This window comes from Diceros bicornis, chromosome 18 (assembly GCF_020826845.1).
Source record: "Diceros bicornis minor isolate mBicDic1 chromosome 18, mDicBic1.mat.cur, whole genome shotgun sequence".
Lineage (NCBI taxonomy): Eukaryota > Metazoa > Chordata > Mammalia > Perissodactyla > Rhinocerotidae > Diceros > Diceros bicornis.
Window position 1 is genome coordinate 56,058,968 of NC_080757.1, and position 25,673 is coordinate 56,084,640.

A 25,673-nucleotide genomic window follows, 5' to 3' on the forward strand; every position below is an offset into this window, starting at 1 on the left:
TCAGGGAGGTGGCTTACCAGCCAGGCCTGCACTTGTGCCCACGGGTGAGGCAGTTCCCATGCTGCGGCTGGCAGGGCTGCAGTGGGGCTGGCCCTGGGCAGGCTGTGGACCTGGGCTCCCCGTGCAGGCAAGCTGGTGCGGCCCCTGCATCCCCACGAGTACCTCAACAGTGTGGTGGTGGACCAGGACATGAGCCTTCACGGCCGGCGGCTCAGCTGGGAGACCCGGCTGCACTTCGATAATCCCACCTACATCAGCACCCACTACAGCCAGGTCAGCCCCACCTGCCCCTGGGCTGCTGTGCTGCTGGCGGTTTGAGTCCTGGCTGCAGCTTGAGGACGAGTCCCTGCCTGGGTGGGGGACCTCCAAGGCTCCCCTTCACGGAGAAGGGGTGGTGGGGGCTTTGGGGCACAGCTGTCCCCCCACTGTGCCCCCCGCAGGTGCTGCAGGACTACCTGCAGGGGAAGCTGTTGGTCAGCACCCAGGCAGATGCCCTACTGGCCAGGCTGGCCGCCCTCCAGCACCTCAGCAAGGCCTCTGAGGACACCCCCTCAGAGTGAGTGCAAGCGCGGCCCCCACACCTCCTGCCACTCCTCCTGTCCCTTCTGGTGCTGAGGCCTACCTCAGCACCCACCCCAAGGGCCTTTCCTTCAGCCCCTCCTCCGAGGTCAAAGCCACTTGACTTGTACCTTTCATGGCCCTAACTCCATGCAGCAGTGGAGGCTGCTGTATATATCTGTCCTCCCCACCCCTAGCTCAAGGCCCACACCTCATTCATGTGTCCGGATCCCCAGTCTCACCCACAGTAGCCACTGCTGTATTCATTTATTTAGCACCTGCTGTATGCCCAGCCTTGACTGACCAGCTGTGTCCTAGGCGAGACCTGGTGGCTTACTTGCCCAAGACGCTGCAGTGGCAGGTGAGCATGGCCACCATCAAGAGCCTGATGGGCCAGGAGCTGAGGCGGCTACAAGGATGCAGCTCCCAGGAAGCGCAGATCAGCTTCATCGGTGGGTCTGGGGCAAGGGGGCTGCTGGGGCGGAGACAGGAGGTGGGAGGCCCAGGAGGAACGGGTGAGGGTGGAGGGACCAAGTAAGCTTCTCCACCTGCCCTACCCCTCTCACCGGACCTGGGGGCCAAGCAGAGCAGGTCCCAGGGCCCCAGTGGCCAGAATTCCTGTTCTAGTCCCTCCATCTCCAGAGGCCATGAGCCAGCTGCCCCTCTTTGGCTACACTGTCTACGTGGTGCTACGAGTGAGCGAGCTGGCCCTGCTGGGACCTGGCTTCCTAGGGCTCAACCGCCAGCACCTCATCCTCATGGACCCCAGCTCCCAGGTGGGCCAGGCTCCTGCCCCAGTGCAGGCCTGGGCACCCCTGGGCCATTCCTCTCCCACCACCTCCACTGACCCCCCTCCCCTGAGAGAGCCCAAGCTCTGCTGTCTCTGCTGCCCCCAGAAACTGTGCCGCTCCATCGCCCTGAGGGAACTGCAGCGGATCCACCTGCTGAGCCCAATGGAGGAAGAGGGGCCCCCTGGCCTGGAACTCAACTATGGCTCAGCTGACAGCCCCCAGACCATCTGGTTTGAGCTGCCGCAGGTGAGTGGTCAGAGTGTCTGACCACCCGGGGAAGGTGGCGAGTGCCTCACCCAGGCTTGGCTTGCCCGGGAGCCTGGGCCCAGGCTGATACCCACTGCTCAAGGATGGTGTGGGCGGGGGCTGGCCGGGGAGCCCTGTCCTCACAAGCCTGTGCCCGAGCAGGCCCAGGAGCTGAAGCACACCATCGCCTTCCTGCTGGACAGCGGCAGAGCTTCAGTTTAGTGGCCGGCATCACCCAAGAGGAGTGAGAGAGGGGTGGAGAGGAGAAAGGGGCCTCTCCCTGGCCCAAGTCTCACTTGGACAGTCTCCCTCGGGTGCCGTCAGGCCATTTTAGTTTGGACGTCAGCACAGCCCGGCTGGCCCATGTGGAGGCCATGAGGCAGGAGCTGCTATAGTGACATCAACCGGGAAAGATAGTAGCGAGACTCCCTCAGGGTGGGCCTAGGCCTGGGCCTGGGGTGGGGCTGCAGGAACTCAGCTTGGGCATCTTATGTTGCCTAGTCTGGGGGAGATGCCCACCTGGCCCCAGGCCCTGGCTCAAAATCAGCAGGAACCCAGGCCTGGGAGAAGCAGCTTCTAAAATAAAACTCCTGAGACAAAAGGGCTGTGTGTGCATGCGTGTGTCAGAACAAACAGGACTTTATTCCTCTGGTAGATGTCTCAGTCTGGCCTCGCCTTCCTGACCAGGAGCTGAGTGGGAGCAGGGCCTAGCTGCTGACCCTCTTCTCCTGAATTCTGTACCTGGGGCCAGGCTGGAGGCTGGCATCGCAAGGGAAGGGGGTGGTGGGCAGAGGACCTGAGGCCAGCAGGGCTCTTCCTGGGGAGGCCCCAATGCCTTGGACAGGTAGGCCTCGCCCTGGCTTTCAGCCTAGTCAGTACAAGAGGTGGAGGGACTATTCCTTCTTCCTGTGCCCCTGGCAGCAGCGCACTACCCACCACCTTCTCATCTGGAGATCTGGCTCAGAAAACCCAGCCACGAGAGCCAGGAGAGGCAGGGAGTCTAGGAGAAAGAGGACCTTAAGCCATGCAGGCAGAAAGAATGGTGGGCTGACCTCTGGCCTCTAACCTTGATTTGGGAGGTGTTCAGGCCCATCTCCAAAGCAAGCTGTGGTTGGAAAGGGGAAGGACCCTGAGAAAAGACGATGCCCCTGGTGGCAGCAGGCTTGCCCACCTTCCCCATTCCTGAGCGAGGCCCGGGTGGCGCACAGTCGAGTCTGGGGGAGGACACCGGCCCTGCTGGGCAGCAGTCCATCATCTCTGTGGGCCACACAGGCCGTGCCAGTCTGCTTCACTCTCGCACCGGGCCCGGCCGTGGAAGAACAGCTTGATGAGGTTCTGGGCCTCTTCTTTCACTAGAGATTCAGGGGGTGGGGGAGTGAAACATGAGGGCCAGGCTCCTCCCTGCAGAGCCCCACCAGGTGCCTCCTGGCCCAGCGATGCAGGCACTCACCGCTCCTTCCAGGAGAGGTCTTCTGAGTCAGCGAGTGTGAGAGGTGGCGGGCAAAGGCTTTAAACAATTCCTGCAAGCAGAGGGCAAAAAGGAGCAGATAGCACCGACCCCTGCCCTGCCCCTGGAGTGACTCACGGGCAAGGCAGACCGAGGGAGGGCAGCTGGCCTCAGGACAAGCCTGCTTCCGCCCTGCTTTGTCCTGGGGCTCACACTCTATGCCCCCGCTGCACCCAAGTATCCCAGGCTTAGGGGAGGGCAGAGCCCACCCCCCCACCCTACCTTGGATGCAAACTTGCCCTCCTTGTAAAAAGGCGTCAGGCACTTGACCACAACGTTCGCAGCCTCCTTCAGGGAGATGCCAGGAGCTGAAAGCTGGCAGGAGCCTTTGGCCATGGTGTTCAAGGTACCCTGATAGCTGGCCGAAATGCTGCCCTTGGCCTCAGCTAATACGGAGGCCTTGGCTGAGGGGCGAGGCCTCTTCTGAGCCTGGCTCTCTGGGTGTTCCTGGGCAGAGCCACAGTAGAGGATCACTCTTGGGCTCCCTGTCACTGGCCCATCTCCTCATTCTGGAAGCTGGGACGCAGCACACACTGGCTCTCTCTAGCCCCTGGGATGTGGAGATGATTTTACCCCAACTCCTAACCCAGAGCAGAGCAGATACCACCTGGTTCACAGGCCTCCTCCCTCCCCCGTGGCCTTGTCCTTGTCAGTACCTGCTGGGGCCTGGGCCGCTTGTCCCTCTGCATCTCCTTTGTGGGGGTGGGCTGGCCTTCAGGGGGCTCCTGGTCTCTGAGTGGGCAGGCACTGGCCGGAGGGGAGAGCAGGCGTCAGAGCTCCAGGCACCAGCTGCACCCTTGGCCCAGGCAGCCCAGCAGAACCCATCTTAGGAACGGCCCGAGCTTCAGAGGCCCAGTTGGCAAAGGGATTTCAGAACTACTCTGTGCCCTTACCTCAGCCCCTCCCCGGTGCACTCTTCAGTCTGGGGGCAGACAGCCAGATGTCCCAGGGCTCCATCCTCCTTCCCTGTGCACTTCTCTGGGGCCGTCGGGGCTCCCCGCACTTCCTCACAGGAGGGGCTGGCACCCTCTGCCTGTAGGGCTGAAACAGGTGGAGGCGGGCTCTTGGCCCTTTGGCAGAAGAAACGGGCGATGTTCTGAGAATCCTTGAGGGCCGCTGTGGCCAGGAGCTGCTGCTTCTTGCTAACTCGGGCCTTGACAATGGGACTGCCCCTAGTGGGGCCTTTCGCCTTCTTCTCTGGGGAAGACTCCTCACAATAGGTACTGCTTCCAGGGGCCTCTCCTCTGGGTCCAGGGAGGGGCTCAGTGCTGTCCTCATCCTGGAGGCCACAGGGCCGGCTGGGGGCCTCCTGCTCACCTCCCCACACAGGCTGGGAGGCTTGTTTCTTGGCCCGCGTCTTCTCCATCAGCTCAGTGGCTGTCTGGAATGGGCAAGAGCCTTTGGGGAAACCAGCTCCCACTCGCTTGGGTTTGAGCTGTGAGGAGGAGGAGAGAGGGTTCTTGAGGGCACTCCTGGCTGGTCGGGGTGTAGCCGCATTGGTGGGGCTCTCAGGAGTGGGGGAGGGAAAAACTGGGAGGACACCACTTAGGGGTCAGGCTGATGAGAGAAGGGCCGTGGGGGCTGCAGGGGTACAGTTGGCAGAGCAGGGAAGCCCGAGGGCCTGCCCTGGGGTGCCCTAGCTGAGGACAAGGGGGAGTAGCCTTTCCAGGACTCAGGATGGGGGTGGATGCCAGGACACCGCTCACCGAGTACACCTGGGAGGCCGGCCGGATGTCATACTCAGTGGGCTCTGAGGGCTCAGCCTGGGCACTGCAGCTCTTGGCACTGCCTCCCATGTCATAGAGCTGCCCATCCTTAGAGGATCTGTGGATCTCAGCCACCTAGGGTAGGGAAAGGCAGGCATGCTGTGGCACCTACTAGTTCCTGATAACCCCTAGCCCACGCTTTCCACAATTGGGCTTCTGTGGCCCATGGCTGCAGGCAACTGGACACTGGACATGTTCTAGTCCTCACGGGGTTGTCTAGAAGACCTCCAGCTGGCAAAGGAAGGAAGTCAGGCTCCCCCCACACAAGTGGCCTCCTGGATGGGGGGTGGATTCTGCGCTGCCTGTGGCCAGAGGGCAGGTAGAGAGCCTGCGAGTGTGGAGGGGCTGCCCTCTCCCACCTTCGTCCTTGAGCATGCCCCACCCACCCCTGCCCAGGGCCCACCTTCTTCAGCACGCTGGCCTTGTACAGGTTGGCCACCTTGGCATTTCGGAATGTCTCATGCTCCAGCTCCACGGCCTGGGCCTGGAGGTCAGGTCTGAGGGTAAGAATGAGCACAAGGTGTCAGATGGGCCTGAGCCCTCTCCCTACTGAGCTCCAGGGGAGCCAGAGACCCTGGAGACGGCTTCAAGGCCTGGTGGGAATGGCCTTGGGCACCCGGATTCCGCCCTGGACTCTCTGGGCACCCTGTAGCTTACTGTCCTTCAGCAGCCACTGGCAGCCCCTCAGTTGTGACTGAGCCTGCCCTCTGGGAGTAGGATGGGTCACAATTTGGGAAGGAGGCACTCAAATAAGTTGGGGGAGAGGGACAGGGGTTCTTGCCATCTCCAAAGGAACAGAAGCTTGGGGAGCCCTCCTTGGCCCCCATGACACTCACCCATCAGAGGTACCTGTGGCCTGGCGGTTACTGCTCAGAGCCTCCTCCAGAAGCCCCAGGCAGTGCTCTCGGGCCTGCACAAGGGAGGGAGGTTGGCCGGTCATACAAGCCTCAGGTTGGGGGAACAATCTGGGAGGGCAGGTGTGAGGAGCTGCCCACCTCTTACCTTCACAGTGAGCCTAGGGATCTTCCTGCTAGAAGCCTCTTTCAGGGGACAGTCCTCATCTGGGGGGAGGAAGGGTGGGTTCTTCCACTCTACCGTCTGCTCTCCCGAGTCCCCGACCCCTCAACGAGGCATCCTCCATCCACACCCCGAGAACACCCCATAAGCCCCCAGGGACATTTCTGTACTGACCTGGGGGTACGAATTCTTCTATCTTGGGGTCTTTGCCCTAGAAGACAACACGAAGGGCCTGTGAGGCACCCACTGCAAGACAGCTCCCTGTCCAGCGCCAGGGAAGGAGCTGACAGTGTGTGAGCCAGGGGCCATCTGGGACCCCGCCAAGCCTCTGCCCCCTTCACCTTGCGCAGGCTCATCTGCTTCTGGTAGAAGAGATTCCATTCCCGCTTGTGGGCCTCGTCTCTGCCCTCGTCCCCGCTGCCTCCAGAACCTTCGTCATACCTAGGGGACAGGCTGGGTGAGAGCAGCTCCGGGCCTGGGCTTTGTCCTCCCGTCATGCCTCTGGTGGGGCAGCAGGGTCCCTGATGCCCTGGCTCGGGGCAACACTGAGGTCCTGGCCCACGGGGTAGGGGTGGACGATGGCACTGTGTCACCTCTCGTTTGGCCTTGGCACCAGGGGGAGAATGCCAGACTATTTCCAGTGGGTTGGGAGCCCCTGGCTTCACGGCCCCTCACCTGCTGAAGCCCCCATAACCGCTGCGGCCTCCCTCATACAGCTCAGGGTCAAAGCCATTCGCCTGGGAGGGCCCGATGCAGGTCTTGCTCCAGCTGCTGCTTTGCTCCAAGGCGCTCAGCTGCTTCCGCACAGCTGCAGGGTTCTGGCAGTGGTCACAGCCTTTGGTGCAGGCGGGGGGCACATCCCCGAAGTACTTGGCAATGGCAGCGTGGCGGCACCTGGAGCAGGCGGCACGGCAGAGGCAAGGGGTGAGGGACCCAGGCAAGCCAGCATTCGTTTATCCAGTCCCTAAACTCTGGCTGGGCATCGCTGTGTCTGCACCATCTAAGCATCTCACACACCTCATCTCATGCAGGCCTCACAAGGCATTGTTTGGTTGCCCATTTTACAGATGAGGACAACGAGATGAAGGAGGTTGCCCAGAGTCATATAACACATGGGGGTATCCAGAGGAGCCAGGGCATCAACCGCATTCCGTCCTGCTTCTTTGTGGGTTACTCCCCTGGACCCCAGCCCCTTGCCCTCCTTTGTCCTCTGGCAGTGGGGTGGCCTGGGAGGAGCTTGCACTCGGGATGTAGATGCTGACTCTGCTGCTGAGGCTGCATCTTTGGGGAAAGCATTTGACCTCTTGAAGCCTACAGACACTCGCCGCAAACCAGTGCAAGAAGAGCACTGGCCCCAAGGGCAATGTAAGGCTGAGTGAGGAGATGCTCTGAAGCACTCCGCACCACGTCTAGTGCACAGCAAGGCTGTTATTACTACTCTTCACCCTTTTCTGGGGGTGGAAGAGGAAGGGAACGGCAGGAGGTCGTCATCCCTTCCCTCCTGTCCACCCCCAGCCTCAGCCCTCTGCTTTGCTTCTGTCTCTTGGTGACCTCTTCCTTGTTGTCCCCAACAAGCCGCCGCCCGGCCAGTGTACACAGCCCAGAGCCAGGGGGATGCCCAAGAGCAGGAACCAGGCAGCTCTGAGAGCTGGCGTTGTATGCTAGCCACTGGCGAGGGCAGCGAGGAGACGCAGCCTCGGCTGGAGTCTTCCTCACCACATCTTCCACTGCCTCCATCCTGCTGCAGCCCCCCTGGGGTGCCAGCCTCCAGCTGTCTCTCCTCCGACCCCGCCAGGCTCGGGGTACAGTTGCTCCTTGGGGCAGATGCAGAGGCTCCGGGAGGAGCCACAGCTCTATCAGAGCTCTTACAAATAGCCATTCCTGCCGCAGGAATGTGGCATGGGGTGGGGGAGCCCGAGAGGAGATGCTGAAGCAGAGGCAGGCCTGTCCAGGCGCCATATCCCAGGGACAAGAATAGCTGGCGCCACTGCTCTAAGTGGAACTCCTCTCAACGTGTGCACTGCCTGGGGCTGCAAGAAACACTTAGAGAAGCTGGGACCCCAAGGGGCAGGCTCCAGGAACAAGAGCTGATTGTTGCACAGCCCCAAGGAAGCAGTCTGGCTGCCTTGTTTAGCTGAGCGGAGAACGCAGCTCTGACCAGCTTGAGACAGCAAGGAGGCCGAGGCAGCCACCAGGGGGCGCTGTTCTGGCTGCTCTTAAAGTCAACGTGTAATGCATTCCATTGCCGAGTCTGTGCCACCGCACAGTTGCCGCCTGTCCGGCCTCTGGGAGGCTCTGGCATCCAAGTGGTGTGGCCACAAAGCTGGTTTCCTTCCCCCCGCCCTCCTCCAAGCCCTGACTCACTGGAGTTTTGTGCTCACACTCAAAGGGCTCCATTGACAGCTCGCAGATGCGGGCTGGGGTCAGCTCCTGTCCTGCTCCGGGCACAGCCGGGTCTGCTGGGGTGGCACAACCAGCCAAATGTCAAAGGGCCCCGCTAGGCACTGGACTCTGGAGCCCGTCCCTGACAGAAGTATGGAGATGGCCCCAGCAGGCACTCTTCAGCAAGAACCAGATCAGCGGCATCCTCTCTCCTCCCAGGGTCCCGAGGAACACGAGGCACCTCCCCAGGCAAGCAGGCCAAGCGCAGGCCACTCTCAAGTCACCCTTGACTCCCAAGTTCTTCCCCAAGATGCCTCCCCAGGGGGCTGGCTGCTTGGGTGGTCCAGCAGCTCCCCTACTATTTAGTTTCTTTTCAAGGAGAGGCTAGAGGGAGGGACCAGCCAGGGAGTTGCCTAAGGACAGGTTGGGGTCAGGGGACATGGGCCCAAAGGCCCTCCTGAAGGTGAGACAGGGAGCCAAAGAGCTGGGAGTGCTTCGGAGCCTCCCCCTTCCCTCCCCACTCCACTGCTCAGGTGGAACCTCCCAGGGGTCATCTTTGCCAGGGAACAAGAGAGCCGCCCTCCTCTTTCATCAGATCACAGCCCAGGCCCAGCCCACACGGCTTAGCACACACCCGCCAGGAGGGAGAGGAGAGGAAGAGGAAGAACAGAAAAGAGGGAGCCCGGCCCATTCAGACTCTCGGGGCAGGGAGCCCATGGAGGACAAGTTCCCAGCAGGGATTCCCTTGCCTGTGTTGGGGCACTGGCTCCCCCCTCTTCAGCAGCCACCCTGTGTAACTTGACACTTGGATCTCCAGGACGACCAACAACAAAAAAGCTGAGGCTGAGACAGCAGCTGGCTGTCAGCAGCAAGGAGCTCGCGCGCTCTCTCTTGCTCGCACTGAGAGGCGCCCAGGGAGCAGCAGCAGGTCAGCTAAGAGGCGTCAGGGAAGGAAGGAAGGGGTGGCGGCCAGGGCTGAGGAGAGGCACGCGGAAGCTGCTCGGCTCCCCAACACCTGCGGTGGCCCCTCAACCCCAACACCTGAGCTCCCAGGTGAGTGGCGCCGGCCACAGACAAACGGGGGACGACGAAGGGAAGGGAGCAGGAGGGGTCCCCTACCCCAAGGGCAGAGGCCACAATTTACCAAGAATGGAGAGGAGGGTCACGAGGGATGCACTTGGTTACAGTCTCCGGACAGCCTCCTGTTCAAACCTGGGCTCCCCCTCTTGCTGGGACCCAGCACTGGAGGACACAGGCTGAGGCTGCAGCCCTCCACTCAGGGTGGCTTCCTCCCTGCTTGCTGAGCAGGCAGAGGGGCCCAGAATGCCTGCTTACTCTGCAAGTTCATTTAAGCTTTTTCTATTCAGGGGGCTTAAACGAGGGATTTGACTGTCCCTGCCTGGGAGAGAAGCGTTGCTTGCCCGCTGAGCCTCCTCTCTCCCCGGATCCCGGCAGAGCCCTCCCTGTCCCTGCTTTCCCCCAGTCCAGGAGGCTCAGGCAGGGTCTGCCCAGCCAGTTCATCCCCCCAGGATGAACTGTGTCAAGAGCTGCCACCTCTTGTGGGGGGCTTGGCCCACTCACTGCCAGGTGTTCTCAGCTTAGGGCTCTGTCCAAGGGCTCCTCTCTGGGCCTATGAGCCCCCAGATTTCCCTGAATTCTGCGCCAGAAACGCGAGGGCCTGACTAAACCCAAGGTCGAGTGGGAAGAAGGTGACAGTGGTAGAATCGAGCCTGGGGGAGGGACTGCCCTGGTATTTGGCCCTCTGGCCCTCTTGGGCAGGGCCCGTGAGTCGTGAGTCGAGGCTGGCTGCCTACCTCTGCTTCTCTGTCCTCGTGCCAGGGTTAAAATCTCCCTCCCCTACCCCCCAGATGTTTTCCCCAAAGCAAACAAGCTAGTATCTACTTAGAAAGGAAAACAAAGATCCAGGGAAAAGTGGAAACCAAGGATCAAGTGTTCTTGGCTTGGCAGAGGCTGCGGGATTTGGCCTGGATTGGTGGCTGGGGAGACAGAAAGGCCTGCAGTGACAGGTAGCACGTGGCAGAGAGAAGAGACAGATGCTGGGCTGTGTTGGAGGCAGCGGGTCAGGCCTGGTGAGGGAGCGGCACAGTGGTGAGCCCACAGCTACCCCTGCCAGCTCTTATCCGTAATACGCCCCAGGCAGGCATCAGAGTCGCTGAACCCACAGAATGCGGGTGGAAGGGTCCCACAAACGCAGTCCCCAAGCTGGGACAGAAGAGTGATGCTCAGTTTCTGGGGCTTCAGGAACAATCACCAGCAGCAGGAAGTGCCTCCTATCCTAGAAAGCGACAGGGCTGGGGGAGTAGGGACTGCTGAGGGTTCAAGTGCCTACTGCGCACTGCGAGTCAGAGCCAGGCAGAAAGGGGCATCATCACCCGAAGGCTCGGAGCAGTGCACAGTGGGCATCTCGGCTTTGTTGGTCGGGCCTCTGGACCCCACAAATCTCCCACAATTGTTAGTTATGCCTCATTCCAGCTGTTCCTCAAACAAGACAATGCCCCAAAGGGCAAGGGTGGCTGAAACCCACCATGACAAAATAACGGGCAGAGCAAGAAGCTCTCGGGGCCCTGAGCCATCAACACACTGTGCTTATCAGTAACAAACACAGGCGCCTGCTGCCTGCCGCTCTCTTCCCTGTGGGGTATCTGGAGTTGGAATATCAGTTTTGCAAGGAGGAAGCAGGGACATTTCAGTACCAAATGGCAGCTGTCTGGCCTGCAGGATGCCTGCCTGCCCTGTCACAAGGTTCTCTGTGCCAGGAGATGCCACACAATGGGATGTTTTCTAGTCCCTCCAGCTCTGCCAGCTTTCCTCTCTGCCCTGCTCACTTTCCCCCTCCACTGGCTGCCACTCCAGCCAGGGAGCACCCTCTGAAGGCTCCAAGAAGGGCCATGCAGGCAGCCAGGCTGCTCTCTCCTGGGGCCAGGGGAAGACACCACTTGCTCTGGCTGCTTCTAAGGAGGAACCACCGAGCATGGGGCTGGGAGGGTCTCTGATTTCCCTGGTTCACAGGCAGGAAGTACAGTTTTGGAAGGAGTTTGATGGACCTGAGATAAAAAGACTGGAAAAATATAGAGAATTATCAGTAACCCCACCCGGCTTCCCTGCCTTCCTCCCTCCAAACCTGGGAAGGTTAAGGGGATGAGAGGCGGCCAGTGCCAGAATGCCCACTTTCCCAGGCCAGAGCTGGGAACACTTAGGGTTCCCTTACAGAGCAACGGCTGGGACACAAGCCACACAGTCACCTGACGGCTGCTAGTTATATTGGGCACCAGGCGTCAGGCACCCCCTTAGCCTTGCTTTAAATAGCCCACTGAGAAGACCGCCTTGGACCAGCTGGAATGTGCCTCCTTCCTCTTAGGAGACCAACGCCCCTCCAGCACCCCACGGTCCCCACTAAGGCTCATTCTGCTCAAGTCTAAGCTGGAAATGACGAAATGTTAACTGAAAAGCAAAGGTGGCTCCTCTACAGTCTTTGGGGCAAAACAGCTGCGTCTAGTGGCCCCACTCAGTTCATAGCACAGACAGGACCCAGTGAGCAGACCTAGGTAAGACCCCAGGCTGGGTACGGCTGGCTAGTGCAGGTCCCCAGAGAGGCCCTGGGTACAAAGCAATAACTCGGTTCATGTCCGTGGCCTGCTGCTGGTGTGGACTGACACTTCCCAGAGTGGGGCCTGGGTCTTCTGGGCATGAATCTGCAGCTTTCTGACTTCCTAACCCCTGGAGAATGGCTCACTTATAGCTGAAGCTTCTGATCAACAAACCCCACCTTTACTGCACAGCAAATTCAGCCTCAGCCCAACCTTCCTCCTCCCTGCTCTGGAGACAACACCCCTCAGACTGACCCGGGGTCTCCACACCATTCTCGCTCACAGGTGGAGGCGTCTCGTCTGCAATCCCTCCCAGGTCTTTGGGTGTGGTGGCAGCATAAGCGAAAAAGCTCCCCCTGCCCACCCACCCTCTGCCCACTTCCTCTTTTAAGGAGTGTCTCTGATGGCTACATTAGGCAGTGCAGGCACGAGGCCAATCAGGCTGAGAAAGCCAGACCAAGTGTAGATGAGGAAGGAGGGGAGAAAAGCAGCCCAGCTCCTGAGCCCTGTGTGAACTCTCCCCCAGGGCTTTGGTCAGCACTGCCCCCTCCTCCAGGAACGAGACCAGGCTCCTAGGCTCCTGGAAACCTGGGGAGTGGGGATGCCCAGAACAAGGCAGGGGACCACCCTCCTTGTGCAAGTCTGCTCCACTGCTCACCGGGAGCAAGTCTGTTTGGTGTGACCGGAGGAGAGGGGTCCTATGCTCAGGAAGGAGTTTGATGAAAATGAGACAGACACACAAGACCTGTCCCTTTGGTACAAGTACCACCTGTGGTTCTCGAAGAGCAGGTGTGGCTCTGGCCTGGTGAGTGATGTACCTGATAAAAGCAGTGCTCCAGACTCACAAGTGTGGGGTCGGGCTGATCAGGTGGAGCCCACCTGCTTTCAAAGGGCTCTGGGGCTCTGGTTCCTGTGCTGAGCCTACCACATGGGCGGTGCCCTCAGTGGGCTGCTCCCGGGCTGACTTATCTTGCTAGTAATGAGCAGGCTGCCCGAGACAGGCCTCCATTGAGAGAGAGCGTGGGGCAGTAAGGGAAGCGCTGGCTGGGCCCTTGCCCTGCTGTATGACCTTGGAGAAGTCACATACTCTTTCCAGTCTCAGTTTCCCCATATGTAAAAGAAAGGAGTCATGGATGGATGACTGTGGCATTCTAGGATTCTACTCTCTTAGTACATTTGGAAACTGGGTTCCTAATCTCCTTTGCAGAAACGTGCTGATCCTGGGGTGGGGCGTGAGGGAAGTTAGGAGGATCTAACTCCAAGGAGCCTCCCACTTTTGACAGGAATCCATTGAATCTTCCATGGAGTCATCATCTGCCTGCTACCCCCATCATCACTTAAAAGAATAGCTCCAATCTCCACCTTGGCCCCTACCACATTCCTTCACCTCACACACCATAAACATCCTGGGAATGAAGGACACAGAAGAAACTCCTCAAAGGGGTTTGGGGAAGGTCAGATGACAGTGTACAGGGGGGTGCGACTCCTCCAAAGGCTGCCTCAACTCTCTTGAGCTGGCCAGACCTCACCCAGGGGGGAATCACATGCACTGGGCACCTCCCTGTGCCAGGCTCTGTGCCGGCTGCTGCTCTGTGCTGCCAGGTGGTCAATCCTCCCAACAGCCTCAAAGACGGGCAGCTCATCTTCACGTAAAATGAGGAAAAGAAACAGACTCAGAGAGACGAAGTGACTTGTCCACATCACGAAAGCAGGAACGGGGCAGGCAGCATTCAAATCCAGGTTATTTCAAACAATGTTCTCCAGGCGCAGCTGAACAACAAGAGTAGTTACCTTGTGGAGGAGGAGATGAGAAGGTGCACACCAGTGCCTTCCAGGGCCTGAAGGACTGTGAGGCAGAAGAGGGGCGCAAGTGTCCTAAGTGACCACAGGTGGGACTAACGAGGTCACTAGGCAGTCCCATCTCCTAACAATCAGAGCTGCCCCAAGAAGGAATGCTCCAGCAGGCGGGGCTCCCCACCGTACCCAGAGGAGCTCAGCAAAGGCTGCATGCCACAGGGAGGGCAAGGAGCCAAGTGCAGGGTAGCTGGAGCAGATGACCTTCAAGGCGGTTCTAAGGCAGCTATGCTGTGGCCGCAGCACTGGGAGTGACCGGCTTCACAAACCACACCATCTCGGGGAGAACCTGCTTGGCTGAGACCAGGAACGAGGTAGCAGTAATTAGAGCCCAAGGTCTGGCACAAGCCCCTGGCCACCTGTTACCCTCCCTAGATTAGAGCTGCCCAGGCGAGGAGGTTCAGGCTGGGCTGGCACAAGGCTGTCCTGATCCCTCTCTGATGAGGCACTGGCTTCCTCGTGCCCACAGGAGAGGTGGAAAGGGAAAGAAACTCTGATGCTCAACACGCCCCAACTCACACACTCAGCCTGGACCTTCACCTTCAGCCTCTTGGGCTCCCGTAGACAGGAAGAGGCTCTCAGTCATGGGGCCTTGAGGGCTGAGTTGCCACAGACCTGGGGCAGGGATGGGAGCAGAGGGGACTCTCCTGGTCAGGCCAGAGGAGCAGGTCTGAGTCAGCAGGGGAGGGGCTGGCTAAACCAGCCCTGGGATGCCTGATCCCATCCTGAGAGAGGACACCTCGGGAAAAGTGGAGGGACACAGTGTCATCTCTTCCTCCTCACGGGAGAACACCGTATGAGCAAAGAAATTGGGCTAGTGGGAGAGGTGGGGGGCCCTGGGGAGGGGCTCAGACCATCTCTTCCACTCAGTTATCAGCTACGGCTGACCTTGGCCAGAAGGCCCCATGAGTCTGTTCTCAGGAGAACCTGATCCTTCTGCCTCTACGCGTGATGAAAGGCAAGAACACCAGGCTGGAATCCCAGAACCCAGTCTTCCTGCCAGGGAACCCAGGGGAGGCACCCAAAGTCCTGAATAATCCAGGAGCCACCAGGGAAGCTATGCCAATCCGAGGCACCCTGGCAAAACCTAGGAGTGGTGTCTGAGACAAAGGAATGTAACAGTGAAGTCACCCCAGAAAGTTTGGCCAACCTTGGCCAGCTGGCAGACCCCTCCTGTGCCCAGCTCTGCCGAGCTGCCCCGGCAGCAGGGCCTCAGGCTCAGGGTCATTACCAGCTTCCCTCACCCTGGGAAGTGCCAGCTAGGTGGGGGCTGACAGCCACCACTGGGCAGAGGGGCCCCACTGGCTCCCTTCCTCCCTTGTCAGCCACCAGGGGTGTGATGGGTGAGACCTGACAAACTCGTTCTGTGGGTTGCGGGTGGCTGAGAGGGCAGATTCTCTGAAGCCAGCCCCATGGGGACTCCAGGTCCTCTCTCTGCTCAGTGCAGCCCGACAGGAACCCAGCGCAGCATGGCAGCCTCCAACTTTGTGCAGGAGATACACTCCATGGCTGAGAGGCTGCTGCTCAAGCTGCAGAGGCTGCCCCAGGCCGAGCCCGTGGAGATCGTGGCCTTCTCAGTCCTCCTCCTTTTCACAGGTAAGGTGAGGCTCTTGGATTCTCCTCAGTGCCCATGGCTCTTCCTGGCATCTGGGAGAGACAAGACCCTGGTACTAGCCAGAGGGCTGGTGGAGGTGGCTGGTGTCCCCCAGGCAGAGAAGGAGAAGCAGATGTCCCTTGGGGGAAGCCAAGGAGTTCCCCTAATCCTCTGACACACTGCTAGAGTGATGGGTGGTGCTGGGAACCAGGGCCCAGAGGTATCCCCAGCATCCCAACCCAGGGATGAAGGGAGCAAAGCTCTGGGCAGCAGATGAGGCACAACAGGGAGGTCAGGGCCCTGGTGGCCGGCATGAGGACAGTCAACACCTCTCATCAGACTCTCGGGTGTCTCTGACCACGAAGCCAGACCTTTGGGCAAGGGTCCTCCACACCTCCCGAGGGGCTTCTTCAGAAGTCAGGTGGGTGTTCTTCCTCTTCCCCACCTCTGAGATTCCTGTGCTCTCTGCTTCTCTCTGCCCATCCTCCAGCCACTGTTCTGCTGATGCTGCTGATCGCCTGCAGCTGCTGCTGCACTCACTGCTGCTGCCCAGAGCAGAGGGGCAGGAAGGTCCAAGTGCGGCCCATGACCCCACCATGAGGGCCAGAGAGATGAATAAGGAGAAGCTGGAGGGGAGACTGCCAAAGCCATGGCCTGGGGGTCAGCCTAGCCCTGCAGCCCTCACCCCAGCAGACAAAGATCCACTGCCCCAGCTCTGGCCCTGCCCAGGATCCCGGACACTGATACCTGGAGCCTCATCAAGGAAATGAGGGCTGTTTTGGCCACAAAACCCTCACCTGCCAGTGAACACTGGGTGCCAAGGAGGAGTCGACTGTTTCAAAGATTGAGTAAAGCACCAGGGATTCTTTGCCTACCTGCACTTAACAAAACATGGAAGCAAGGTCCCCATACCTGGATAGAGAACAGCCTGCACCCGTGAAGAGCTGGCCCTCGGGGCTCCCAGGCCAAAGAGGAGCAGGCCAATCAGAGGGACTTTGTGCAATGGTGACTGGATCCCAAGCTCCCTGCCAGAGAAGGGCATGTCAGTATTCTATTCCAGTATTGGCCTGTCTCTTTCCCAGGAGAAGCTTTTTGGTTATGTGTTTCTGTGGCAGAGACTCCCTGTGCTGGGCTCTGTGCTCGGGAGGGCAATGGGCCAGAGTTCGAGGCGCATGGCCACTGTCTGTCCTTTCCAGGTCGCTGCTCTCCCCATGCCCACAAAAGCTGGAAAAACACGCAAGCAGGAATGCCACACAGGAGGGAATGCCACAGAACAGGGGAGGGGCGCAGCGAACTTCATGTCGAGCACTAGCTGCAAACAAGCTCTGGCTCCCGGATGCCCACTCTGCAGTGAGGAGGCAGGTGCTGGGCTTGGGAATGCCCCTTAACAGTTTCCACTGCCATTAACTGTAGCCTGCACACCCCACACTAGCCGGCTCAGGCCACTAGGTCTTCCCAAACTTCTGGAGTACGAGAAGAGAGGTCAGGCCCCTCGTATTGTCCATAACCTGCATCCTGACCCCTTTGCCCTTTACACATTTGTGTGCCAGACTGTCCAGGTTCAAATCCTCGCCCTGCCACTCATGAGCTGTGTGAACACAGGTTCCTCCTCTGTGAGACAGGGCTAATCCTGATAACTGCCTCTTGGGGGTAAGCTTGTGATGATAAACCAGGATGACCTATGTCCAGCACCTGGCACAGTGCTGGGCATATCCCAAGAGCTCCGTAGGTATGAACCGTCGTCATTACTTGCCCTTCTATACAAGTGACTGACCCAGAGCAACATGGACCCATTTTAAGGACTGGTCCTGCTGAAATGTAACACCACCTTGCCTCCCTCCCTTTAGTTTACTTTCTCTTCCAGAACTTTCCAGGTAGAGCTACTACCCCAGGAATGAGGGTGGGGGGCCAAAAGGCTCCTGTGGTATCTCCCCCTCCTTCCCTACTGGTCCCCCAGAGCCATAAAGAGGTCTGCATTTTTCACATGCCTCTGTCATCCTGGCCCGCGTAGCCCATGCTCTGGCTGTACGGAGGCAGGGCCCCGTCTACCCAGAAAACAGGGAGTGGAGAGGGGATGCCAGCCCCTGCCACTCCCCTCAGCTCCAGCTGGCAGGCAGGCAGGAGAAGCTTGCTCTTGGGCTGGTTTCACTTCCTGGTGTCCTCAGACCTGTCTGTCGGGTTTGGTTTGGGTTGAAGACCGAGAGAGGAAGTGCTTCCATACAAAATAAAAGAAATTCAAGAATCTGCCTCTACCCTCCACTCCACCACCACAAAAGAATGGGATTCAGAATAATAATGAAAACAATAATAATAATGAAGATGGTAACAATGATAAATATAGCTATAATTCACTGTGGGCCTATGCATGCTCAGGCATTGTCTGAAGCATTTTGATGGCCGATAAATTCATTTAATTATCACAACAACCTCAATGCCACAGATACCATTATTATCCCCATTTTAGAGATGAGAAAATGAGCCTTAGCGACACTAGATAACTTGCCTAAGTTCAACCAGCTAAAAAGTGGCAGAGCCAGCCTCTGGGCCCAGCCTGCCTGGCGCCAGACCCCCTGCGTACCACACCCAGGGCCCCAGGCCTCCCAGGTGCAGTACAGATATGGCTCTGATTCCATTATCCTCTATCAGCCAACCCCAGATCCCAAACACCCACACCCCAAACTCCATCACCAAATAACCTCCCTGGAGTGTGTGGGGCCCAAGAGGTAAGAGCTGGGGTGAGGCCCAACTAGGTCTCCCTCCCAGAAGAAAAACACAGGGAGGTGGGAGGGACCGGATGGGAAGCCCTGCCCTTTTCAGTCCCAGCACCCGAGGAAGCCCTCAGTTCAGGAGATGCTCCAACAGTGCAGCAGCCCAGTTCCCTGGTGACTTTTTCTTTTTTTTTTTGTGAGGAAGATCAGCCCTGAGCTAACATCCATGCTAATCCTCCTCTTTTTTTGCTGAGGAAGACCAGGTCTGAGCTAACATCTATTGCCAATCCTCCTCCTCTTTTTTTGTTCTCCAAAACCCCAGTAGATAGCTGTATGTCATAGTTGCACATCCTTCTAGTTGCTGTATGTGGGATGCGGCCTCAGCATGGCCGGACAAGCGGTGCGTTGGTGCGCGCCCAGGATCCGAACCCCAGCTGCCAGTAGCAGAGCGCGCGCACTCAACCCCTAAGTCACGGGGCCGGCCCCCTGCTGACTTTTTCTTAGGCAAATTTTCACCAGCATCAAGAATGTCCCTTCCTCAAGGTGGCTGAGGCTGAGCCTCTTTGCTAGAAAAGATTCTGGCTCCCTGGTCCAGCTGCCAAAAGGTGGGGACATGGGCAGCCCTGGACACCAACAGGCTGACTGGCCAGGTCATTCACATTTTCCTCCTCCAGGCCAGGCAGTATCTAACTGCTGAGCCCAAATAAGATGCTGTCTCTGCCCTCAGAGGGCTTACTCCTTCCCACTCCACGGCCAAGTGGCACACACTGAGCCCCACCACCAATGGCTGCCACCAGCTTTTGGGCCAAGTCCTGGGCTTCAATTCCGCTCAGCTTAACAAGCCAGATCTGCTCCAGCACAACAGCAGCTTGACAAACTCACGGCGTGGGTCTTCTCTGGGAAAGACGCGCATGGAGAGGAGGCAGCAATTCCCCCATTGTGGTAAAGAATAAACAGAGAGGTACAGCAAGACAGTGTGGCCATCAGGCTGTCTGAGCCCCAGAGAACATCTGGCTCACTCTGGCCGCCACATCTCTCCATTCCCACCATCACGCCACCCTGGACCAAGCCACCATCAATGTTTGCCTGCGGTCACTGCGGCAGAGTCCCAGCCAGTCTGGGCACTGATCCTCCCGGCCTCTTCATGCCTCCCCGACTGTGGCCTTGGCTCCACCACAGTGGTCTCGGCTCCTCAAAAGGGTTTCACTCTACACTTAAGGTCTGGGCATTTTACTGTCTGTACGTCAAGCCTTATCAAAAACTATAGGAAGGCCACTGGTGCAAGAATCTCATTAGCAAGACTTAGCAGAGAGCATACAAAACAATTTTCTCAAACATTACCATTTCAAAGCAATCTACAATAAAAATCTTCATGACTACATACTTGCTTGTGGGTAATACTAATTCCAGACCATAAGAAACTGAGGATAAATTAATTTTGTCCTTAAAAACAGTTTCCTCACTCTCCTTGGGACCTGCTGCTTGCCATGGAACACTGTCCCCTAATGCCCTTACACAGTCTTCACGTCTCAACTTCCACACGTCTCAATCCCCTTACAGCGGAATCCCCTCAGCCCCCAGGCCAGGCTATGCCACACGCACCAACAGCATTCTCTACCTCTTCCCTTCATATGCTTTTCATGGTGACCATTTCAGTAGAATTTTCTGACTACGGCCAGCAATTAATTGAAAAAGTCAGTTAAAGCAACTTTTGTGTATATGACACACACTCTCTACGCATCTCATTTTAAATGGAAACCTACACGTGCACATTCCTTGGCCAATCTTTTTGATGTCGGGTCAGGGTCTTTTCTCGGAGTGTGGGTTTGTTGACCAGAGCTCCTGTATTGTCTATTTGCTAATTTTATGTTTCTTTAAAGCAGAATAAGAACTTAAAGACATCCTCAAAGAAATCTGAGTGTGAAATCCTTCTGAATTTTTACAAAATGTTTACAGTTGTCTTGTCCATGTCTATTTTGACAGGATTTTATTTGAGGGATTTCAAAATCATTCCAAAGTGGTCAAACACATATTTATAAAAACAACTCTCTGCACTCACTCTGAGGTACAGCACAGAGCTTCAGAGCTCAGACTGTGGCACCTAGATGAATTCTAATGCAGTTACTTCTTAGCTGTATGACCTTGAATAAGTTACTTAAGCTCCATGCCTGTGGCCTAGCTGTAAAGTTGGGGTTTTGGCTATTATTGATTTTTCATTTTTTTATGTAAAGTACAATTATATAATTACAATAACAAGTACAACTGCCACAAACAGGTTCGGGAACAAACAGCTGACTCTTGATAAGCACCCAACTTCACTGATGAAGCGTAAGTACAAGGGTAAACTAGAGGCCAGCCCACTGGCTGGGAGTGTTTAGCAGGCCAAGGGTATTAGTGTGTTTCACAGATGGAAATGGGAAGCATCAGGTAAGCCAGGGGTCAACTAAGCCCATGATAGTTAAGAAGGACTTTAAGGAACTTGCTCATCATCTGTCTTCAACCCTGGCTGCACATGAGAATCACCTGGCAAGTGACAAAGTACAGGGCTCTGACATGCCCAGAGACTGCCATAAGTGGTATGAGGTGGGGCCTGGGCACAGGCACTTAGAAAAGCTCCTAGATGATTCTACAAGCAGGGCTGAGGACCAGCGCACTAGAATGTAAGCTCTAGGAGGGCAGGGCCTGCCTCTCTTGGTTCACCACTGGACACACAGCACCTCGTGCAGTTCCCGGCCACAGCAGGGACTCTCATCCTATCTTTTAAAGGAGTAAATGGTGGCCACCTAGTTTCAAATGCCAGGGCACACAGGCTCCACTCCCACTTCCTAGCTGCCCTATCACACCAGTGGGTAGGAGCCAACCACACGAAGCAGCTGAGGCCGTGCCAGAGAGGCAAACAAAGGCACCGAGGGAGAAGTTAGGCCTCTGCAGGAACTCAGGGCCTCAAGGGTGATAAACATTCAACCCAGAAACTAGTTCCAGGAGGTACCAGCAGGAGCTGCAGTTAATCATTCACCCCGCACCACAGGAAGGGGGCAGCCTGTGGGGCAGTTCCAGCCCCAGGGCTTCCCCAACTCTGGGCAGGTCCTTTCAGTTGACAGGTCATCTAGACAGAGAGGAGAGGCCGGACCCAGCCACAGGTGAGGAGGACGGGATGGGTGGCCTGGGACAAAGGCCCTGGATCCAGTCTCTGCCCCCACCCACTCCAAGTCTGACTTCTCTCATCGAGGACACCTCAACACACGTGCCCTGAGCAGCCCCCCACAACGACATCACAAAAGGGCAGAAAGCAGCTGAGGGAGTAAGTGTGAAAGGCAGAAAGGGAACAGTGGTTGCTAGGCAACAGGCCCCAGCCTGCCTCTCTTTGCTCGGGTGACAGCAATGAGGTCTGGTCAGGGCTACTTGGCAATGCGAACACCTTTTCCTCCCAACAGTTGCTTCTTCGAGTCAGGGTGAAGCTCTGGTTATCTGGTGGCCTCTTCAGCTCAAGCCCCCAAAAGCGTGGGCCCTGAAGGAGTACCCTGATCCGCCCACTCTTAGGACACAGGAGTGTTAACAGCAGAATCAGGTAATGACTCCTTCCTTTGCTCCATTCACTCTGCCATTACTCCTGTACTCTGTACAGGCTCGCAGCCTGCTGATCTTAGCTGTGTTTCAAGAGTATAAGTTAGAGGCCAGCCCAGTGGTGTAGTGGTTAAGTTAGCGTGCTCCGCTTTGGTGGCTGGGGGTTCGCGGGTTCAGATCCTGGGCGTGGACCTACACACCGCTCATTAAGCCATGCTGTGGTAGCATCCCACATACAAAATAGAGGAAGATTGGCACAGATGTTAGCTCAGTGACAATCTTCCTCAAGAAAAAAAAGGATATTAGTCCTTTTGTTTTCAGCTGTCTCCAAGGAAGTTCACTGAGGTCTCAGCTCAAGTCAGTCTATTCCTCGGCTCCTACGCTGATCTCTCAAAGTCTTCCCAAAGGTTTGGCAATTGAGGCATGAAAAACAGGAAGGATCTAGAGCAGCGCTTTTTAAATTCTAGCTGAGTAGGTCCCAGGAATGGGAGAGAAAGTCCTTGCTCGCACCAGAGCTGTTCAGGAAAGGACTGGAGAATCCAGAGGCAGCCTCCAGGAAGAATCCAAGGGCCCCTCTCTTGGTGCCAGTCCTTGTTCCTGTTTCTATAGAGGAGGAAAGTCTACTTGTTGCTTGCTGGAGGCATTGAGCACAGAGACCCATCATCCCTTCAGTGTCCACCAGCTGCAGTGGTGGGCCAGCTGTTCTCTGAGATTGCTCCAGAGAGTGAAGTTGGGGGGTAGAGAGCAGCGCCTAGGGCAGGGCCTTGGAGAGGCCCTGCACTCAGGGCCTCTGTCCCACCTTTTCCAGGTTCACATGGACAAACTGATAACAAAGCAGAAGCACATCTGGAATGATGAGTTCTGGCAGAACCCCTGGGACCAGGGGGCCCTGGTAGTAATCATCTTATTCATCACCACGATTCTGTTTCTCACCTTCTTCGCTATTCTATTTGGTTTACTCTCTCCAGTTGAAGAGGTCAACGAGTGTGAAGAGTCATGACCTGACTTTCTTGGGGTCAAAAAGGGGGGGCTACCTGTTATACACTGTCAAAACACCATGTACCTTTTCTTCAAAGCTCTTTTAACAGTCTGGAATTATACATTTTCTTTGTGATTGCCTGAGAAGTGTCTGTCTTCCCCACTGGACCAAGCACCATCAAAGCAGGAGATGGGCCTCTTTGTGCTCACCATTGTATCCCCCATGACCAGTGTGCCTGGCACAGAGTCAGCATCAATCAATATTTGCTGGTTGAATAAATGAATGAAGGAACAAATGAGCAAACAGATGGGTAAACAGGAGGAGGCTGGGCTGTTGGCTACGCCAGCCCAGAGACACCAGGAGACAATCGACCCCAGTTCAATTGAGGCCTAAACACAAAGCTGTTCTTCCATCTCAGACAAGGTGCCGAGGCCTCTGGGCCGGAGGATGCTTCAAACCTAATTACTGATCCTTTTGACACTAAAAGATAAAAAACCCTGTCATGAATAATCAAACACTTCTTTTTCATGGCCAGAACACAGAGAAAGGAGCAGAGACGTAACTGCAGAGAAGAAAGGAAAAATGCTGGATGCCCCGCCCTGGCCTCATTCACACTGAATCGGGTGTCTTTTCTGTCGGCCCCAGAGGTGCCCAGGTATCCCTCACAGGGTCCCACAGCCCTCATGCACCCCACACCCTACAACACTCCCTCTGTAGAAATGTTCCCGCCTCTACTAAAGCCACCACACTGGCCTCTCCCTCACTGCCAGGTGCCCGCCCTCAGCAAACAGCTGCTTCAACTTCAACCTCAAACCAGGACTATTCTTAGAAAAGGGGCAAATATCTGGCAGAGAAAGAGCTTTTTCTTCATGCTATGCATTATTTATGCAATAAAGAAACATTTCCTTTTACTCAAACAGCAATTTCAAATCCAGCCACACCAGCAGTGTTTATTTCATCCCAGGGCCTGGAAGTCCTGGAATCTGGAACCCTCACATCTACAAACGAGATAGGAGAGATGAGGCTGCACACGGGGCAGCAAGAGGCCCACCGATGCCTGGACCCCCTGACGCACTACAAGAGCCCAAGCTCCCTGGTATGAGACAGGAGAAATAACGGCAGAGGCCCCTAGGAGGACCTGTCTTCTTGCCTGGAGGGCTGCTGCAGCCTCTTGGGATATGGCAGAGCTAACCCTCCAGACAGCCCTACAGAGCCTCAGACTCATCCCAGACAAGAACCCAGCCAGGGTTATTTCCAGTGGAGGGGACTGTGACAACTAGCAAGGACACTTGGCCCCTTCATTGTGAGCACTTTGCTCAAGGAGCCTAAGAAGGCCTAATTTAGCAACTCCCTGTACTAGTGCTTGAAAAGGGTTCTGGTCGCCAACAGCTGTGGGCAAGGGTGGTCCTGGTACTGCAGCCAACCACCTCAGCTGGGTGCGGTCTTACCACAGAGGCCAAATGAAAGATGGCTGCTTGGAGAAGGCAACAGCCTCAGTCCACCGACTCCTCGGTGAATAGGAGGGGTGGGAATCAAAACACATGGCCCAAATAAGTGCCTCTCTGGTTTCCAGAGGAGAGTCCCAAACGTCTGCTAGACACCAGTACCACATACTTAATCAGCTCCACGCTTCCAGAATCTAGACTTGCAAAAACCAAGATGGCACATGTGCATGCAAATGTGCATGTCACTGAAAATCAGAAGATCTGGGATTAGTAGAGTCTGTCTACTGTAAGCTTTGTGACTGTGACCTCTCTGGATCTCGGTCTGTTCATCTCTAGGTCTGAAGCAATCCTTTCTGCCTCATCTACCCCACAAGGTGATCCAATGAGATCGTCCCAATGACAGCAGAGAAATCAAAGAGCTTTTTAGACCAAAGGGCTACACAAATGCAAAGTGCTCCCCGCTTGTCCAGAATCCTCCTGGATGTCCCCCACATGGTGCACTCACAGCTGCTCGTGCCCAGAACCCTGCCACAACTTGCCTGTCACTGAGCAGCTATCAGGCTCTTTCATGGCTCCCACCACCAGCAGATGCAGATAAAATAGATAAGTGGGTTCCATGTGGGCAGGCTGGTGTTGTTAGAAAAGCTGATTTCTCTCCAAGCACATTACCTCCCACCAAGAGATAACCTGGGTCACACGCCTCCGTGTGGGTCTGAGATAAGCGTGACTATTACTCAAGTGAAGCCAGCAGTCCAGTTCAGCGGCATGTGATGACCACAATGCCATTGGCTCAGAACTGGTCACAGGAGTCAGGACCGAGTCATTCATGGGACCAGCCATTCCAGATGGGGTGAAGTAGGGTGGATGGACGACCATTCAAAATACTGAACGAGTTCTCACACTGCCAAGAGTTTCTGGGGCCTTCCACAGAAAGGTGGAAGCGTACTGACTTCCATGTTGCCTGACAGAATGTGCCCCACACAAGGGCTTTGGCAGGCAGGGGTCCCTCGGTGGCCCAAGAGCTGCTCTACGTTAGCTGGTTAACTAGTGGGTGCTAGGGAAGGAAAAGATGAACTAACACTTTGTTCCATGTATGAAATAAGTCACTCACCCTAATTCTTCACAGAAGGTCACCAGGGCATCAAAGGCCACAATAGCAGCTTTATCGGATGCTTTGTTCCCTCTCTTTTCCTGGAGACAAGAAACGACCATTTAGCAAAAGTCTTACATAGTTGGACTACTAGGTAGCCCAAAAAATGATGAGGGAGGGGCCAGCCCCGTGGCGTAGCAGTTAAGTGCCTGCGCCCCACTGCTGGTGGCCCGGGTTCGGATCCTGGGCACGCACTGATGCACCGCTTGTCAGGCTGTGCTGTGGCGGCGTCCCATGTAAAAGTGGAGGAAGATGGGCACAGATGTTAGCCCAGGGCCAGTCTTTCTCAGCAAAAAGAGGAGGATTAGCATGGATGTTAGCTCAGGGCTGATCTTCCTCACAAAAAACAAAAACAAACAAACAAAAAAACCAAAAAATGATGAGGGAGAAACATTGAATGACACTAAGAAAGCCATTTACAAAACAGCATCCCCAAACCTTTCCATGCATCAGAACTACCTGGGTAACTTTTTAAAAGAGTGACCTGAGGACCACAACCAGACT

General features: G+C 56.5%; 4 protein-coding genes across 11 annotated transcripts in view; 3 read left to right on the plus strand and 1 right to left on the minus strand.

Annotated features, from left to right (window-relative positions):
* MYO15B (myosin XVB) overlaps positions 1–2,207 on the plus strand; it is a 35,312-nt gene extending 33,105 nt beyond the window's left edge. Inside the window, 6 exon segments of the mRNA XM_058562061.1 lie at positions 128–273; positions 441–556; positions 877–1,010; positions 1,201–1,334; positions 1,455–1,595; positions 1,758–2,207. Coding sequence (XP_058418044.1) covers positions 128–273; positions 441–556; positions 877–1,010; positions 1,201–1,334; positions 1,455–1,595; positions 1,758–1,817 — 731 coding nt within the window. The 3' untranslated portion in view covers positions 1,818–2,207.
* An 11-nt stretch (positions 2,208–2,218) lies between these two features.
* RECQL5 (RecQ like helicase 5) overlaps positions 2,219–25,673 on the minus strand; it is a 34,991-nt gene continuing 11,536 nt past the window's right edge. For 6 of the 8 annotated variants that reach the window (XM_058561625.1, XM_058561623.1, XM_058561621.1 and 3 more), the window contains 13 exons: positions 25,131–25,210; positions 6,561–6,779; positions 6,227–6,326; positions 6,060–6,096; positions 5,871–5,929; positions 5,705–5,778; positions 5,272–5,365; positions 4,809–4,943; positions 3,996–4,537; positions 3,759–3,849; positions 3,325–3,549; positions 3,046–3,115; positions 2,219–2,947 (listed from right to left, as the gene is read on the minus strand). In XM_058561625.1, the coding sequence (XP_058417608.1) occupies positions 2,847–2,947; positions 3,046–3,115; positions 3,325–3,549; positions 3,759–3,849; positions 3,996–4,537; positions 4,809–4,943; positions 5,272–5,365; positions 5,705–5,778; positions 5,871–5,929; positions 6,060–6,096; positions 6,227–6,326; positions 6,561–6,779; positions 25,131–25,210 (1,827 nt within the window). In that variant the 3' untranslated portion in view covers positions 2,219–2,846. Of the gene's footprint in view, positions 2,948–3,045; positions 3,116–3,324; positions 3,550–3,758; positions 3,850–3,995; positions 4,538–4,808; positions 4,944–5,271; positions 5,366–5,704; positions 5,779–5,870; positions 5,930–6,059; positions 6,097–6,226; positions 6,327–6,560; positions 6,780–15,274; positions 15,377–16,235; positions 16,349–25,130; positions 25,211–25,673 lie in introns of those variants that run through there. The other 2 variants (XM_058561627.1, XM_058561628.1) reach the window with 2 other exon arrangements.
* SMIM5 (small integral membrane protein 5) lies at positions 15,142–19,651 on the plus strand. Its single transcript, XM_058561629.1, has 2 exons — positions 15,142–15,325; positions 15,814–19,651. Exons 1-2 carry the CDS (start codon positions 15,142–15,144, stop codon positions 15,921–15,923), a joined length of 294 nt encoding a protein of 97 aa, XP_058417612.1. The 3' UTR covers positions 15,924–19,651.
* On the plus strand, positions 22,359–22,595 carry SMIM6 (small integral membrane protein 6). The gene has a single exon (XM_058561630.1). The coding sequence runs from the start codon at positions 22,410–22,412 to the stop codon at positions 22,593–22,595; it is 186 nt and encodes a 61-aa protein (XP_058417613.1). The 5' UTR covers positions 22,359–22,409.

Bases quoted from the DNA above. Each gene is read 5' to 3' on its own strand.
- SMIM5 (XM_058561629.1), top strand. From the start codon at position 15,142: ATGGGGACTCCAGGTCCTCTCTCTGCTCAGTGCAGCCCGACAGGAACC. The intron at 15,326-15,813 runs GTAAGGTGAGGC...CCCATCCTCCAG, and splicing joins AGTCCTCCTCCTTTTCACAG to CCACTGTTCTGCTGATGCTG.
- SMIM6 (XM_058561630.1), top strand. From the start codon at position 22,410: ATGGACAAACTGATAACAAAGCAGAAGCACATCTGGAATGATGAGTTC.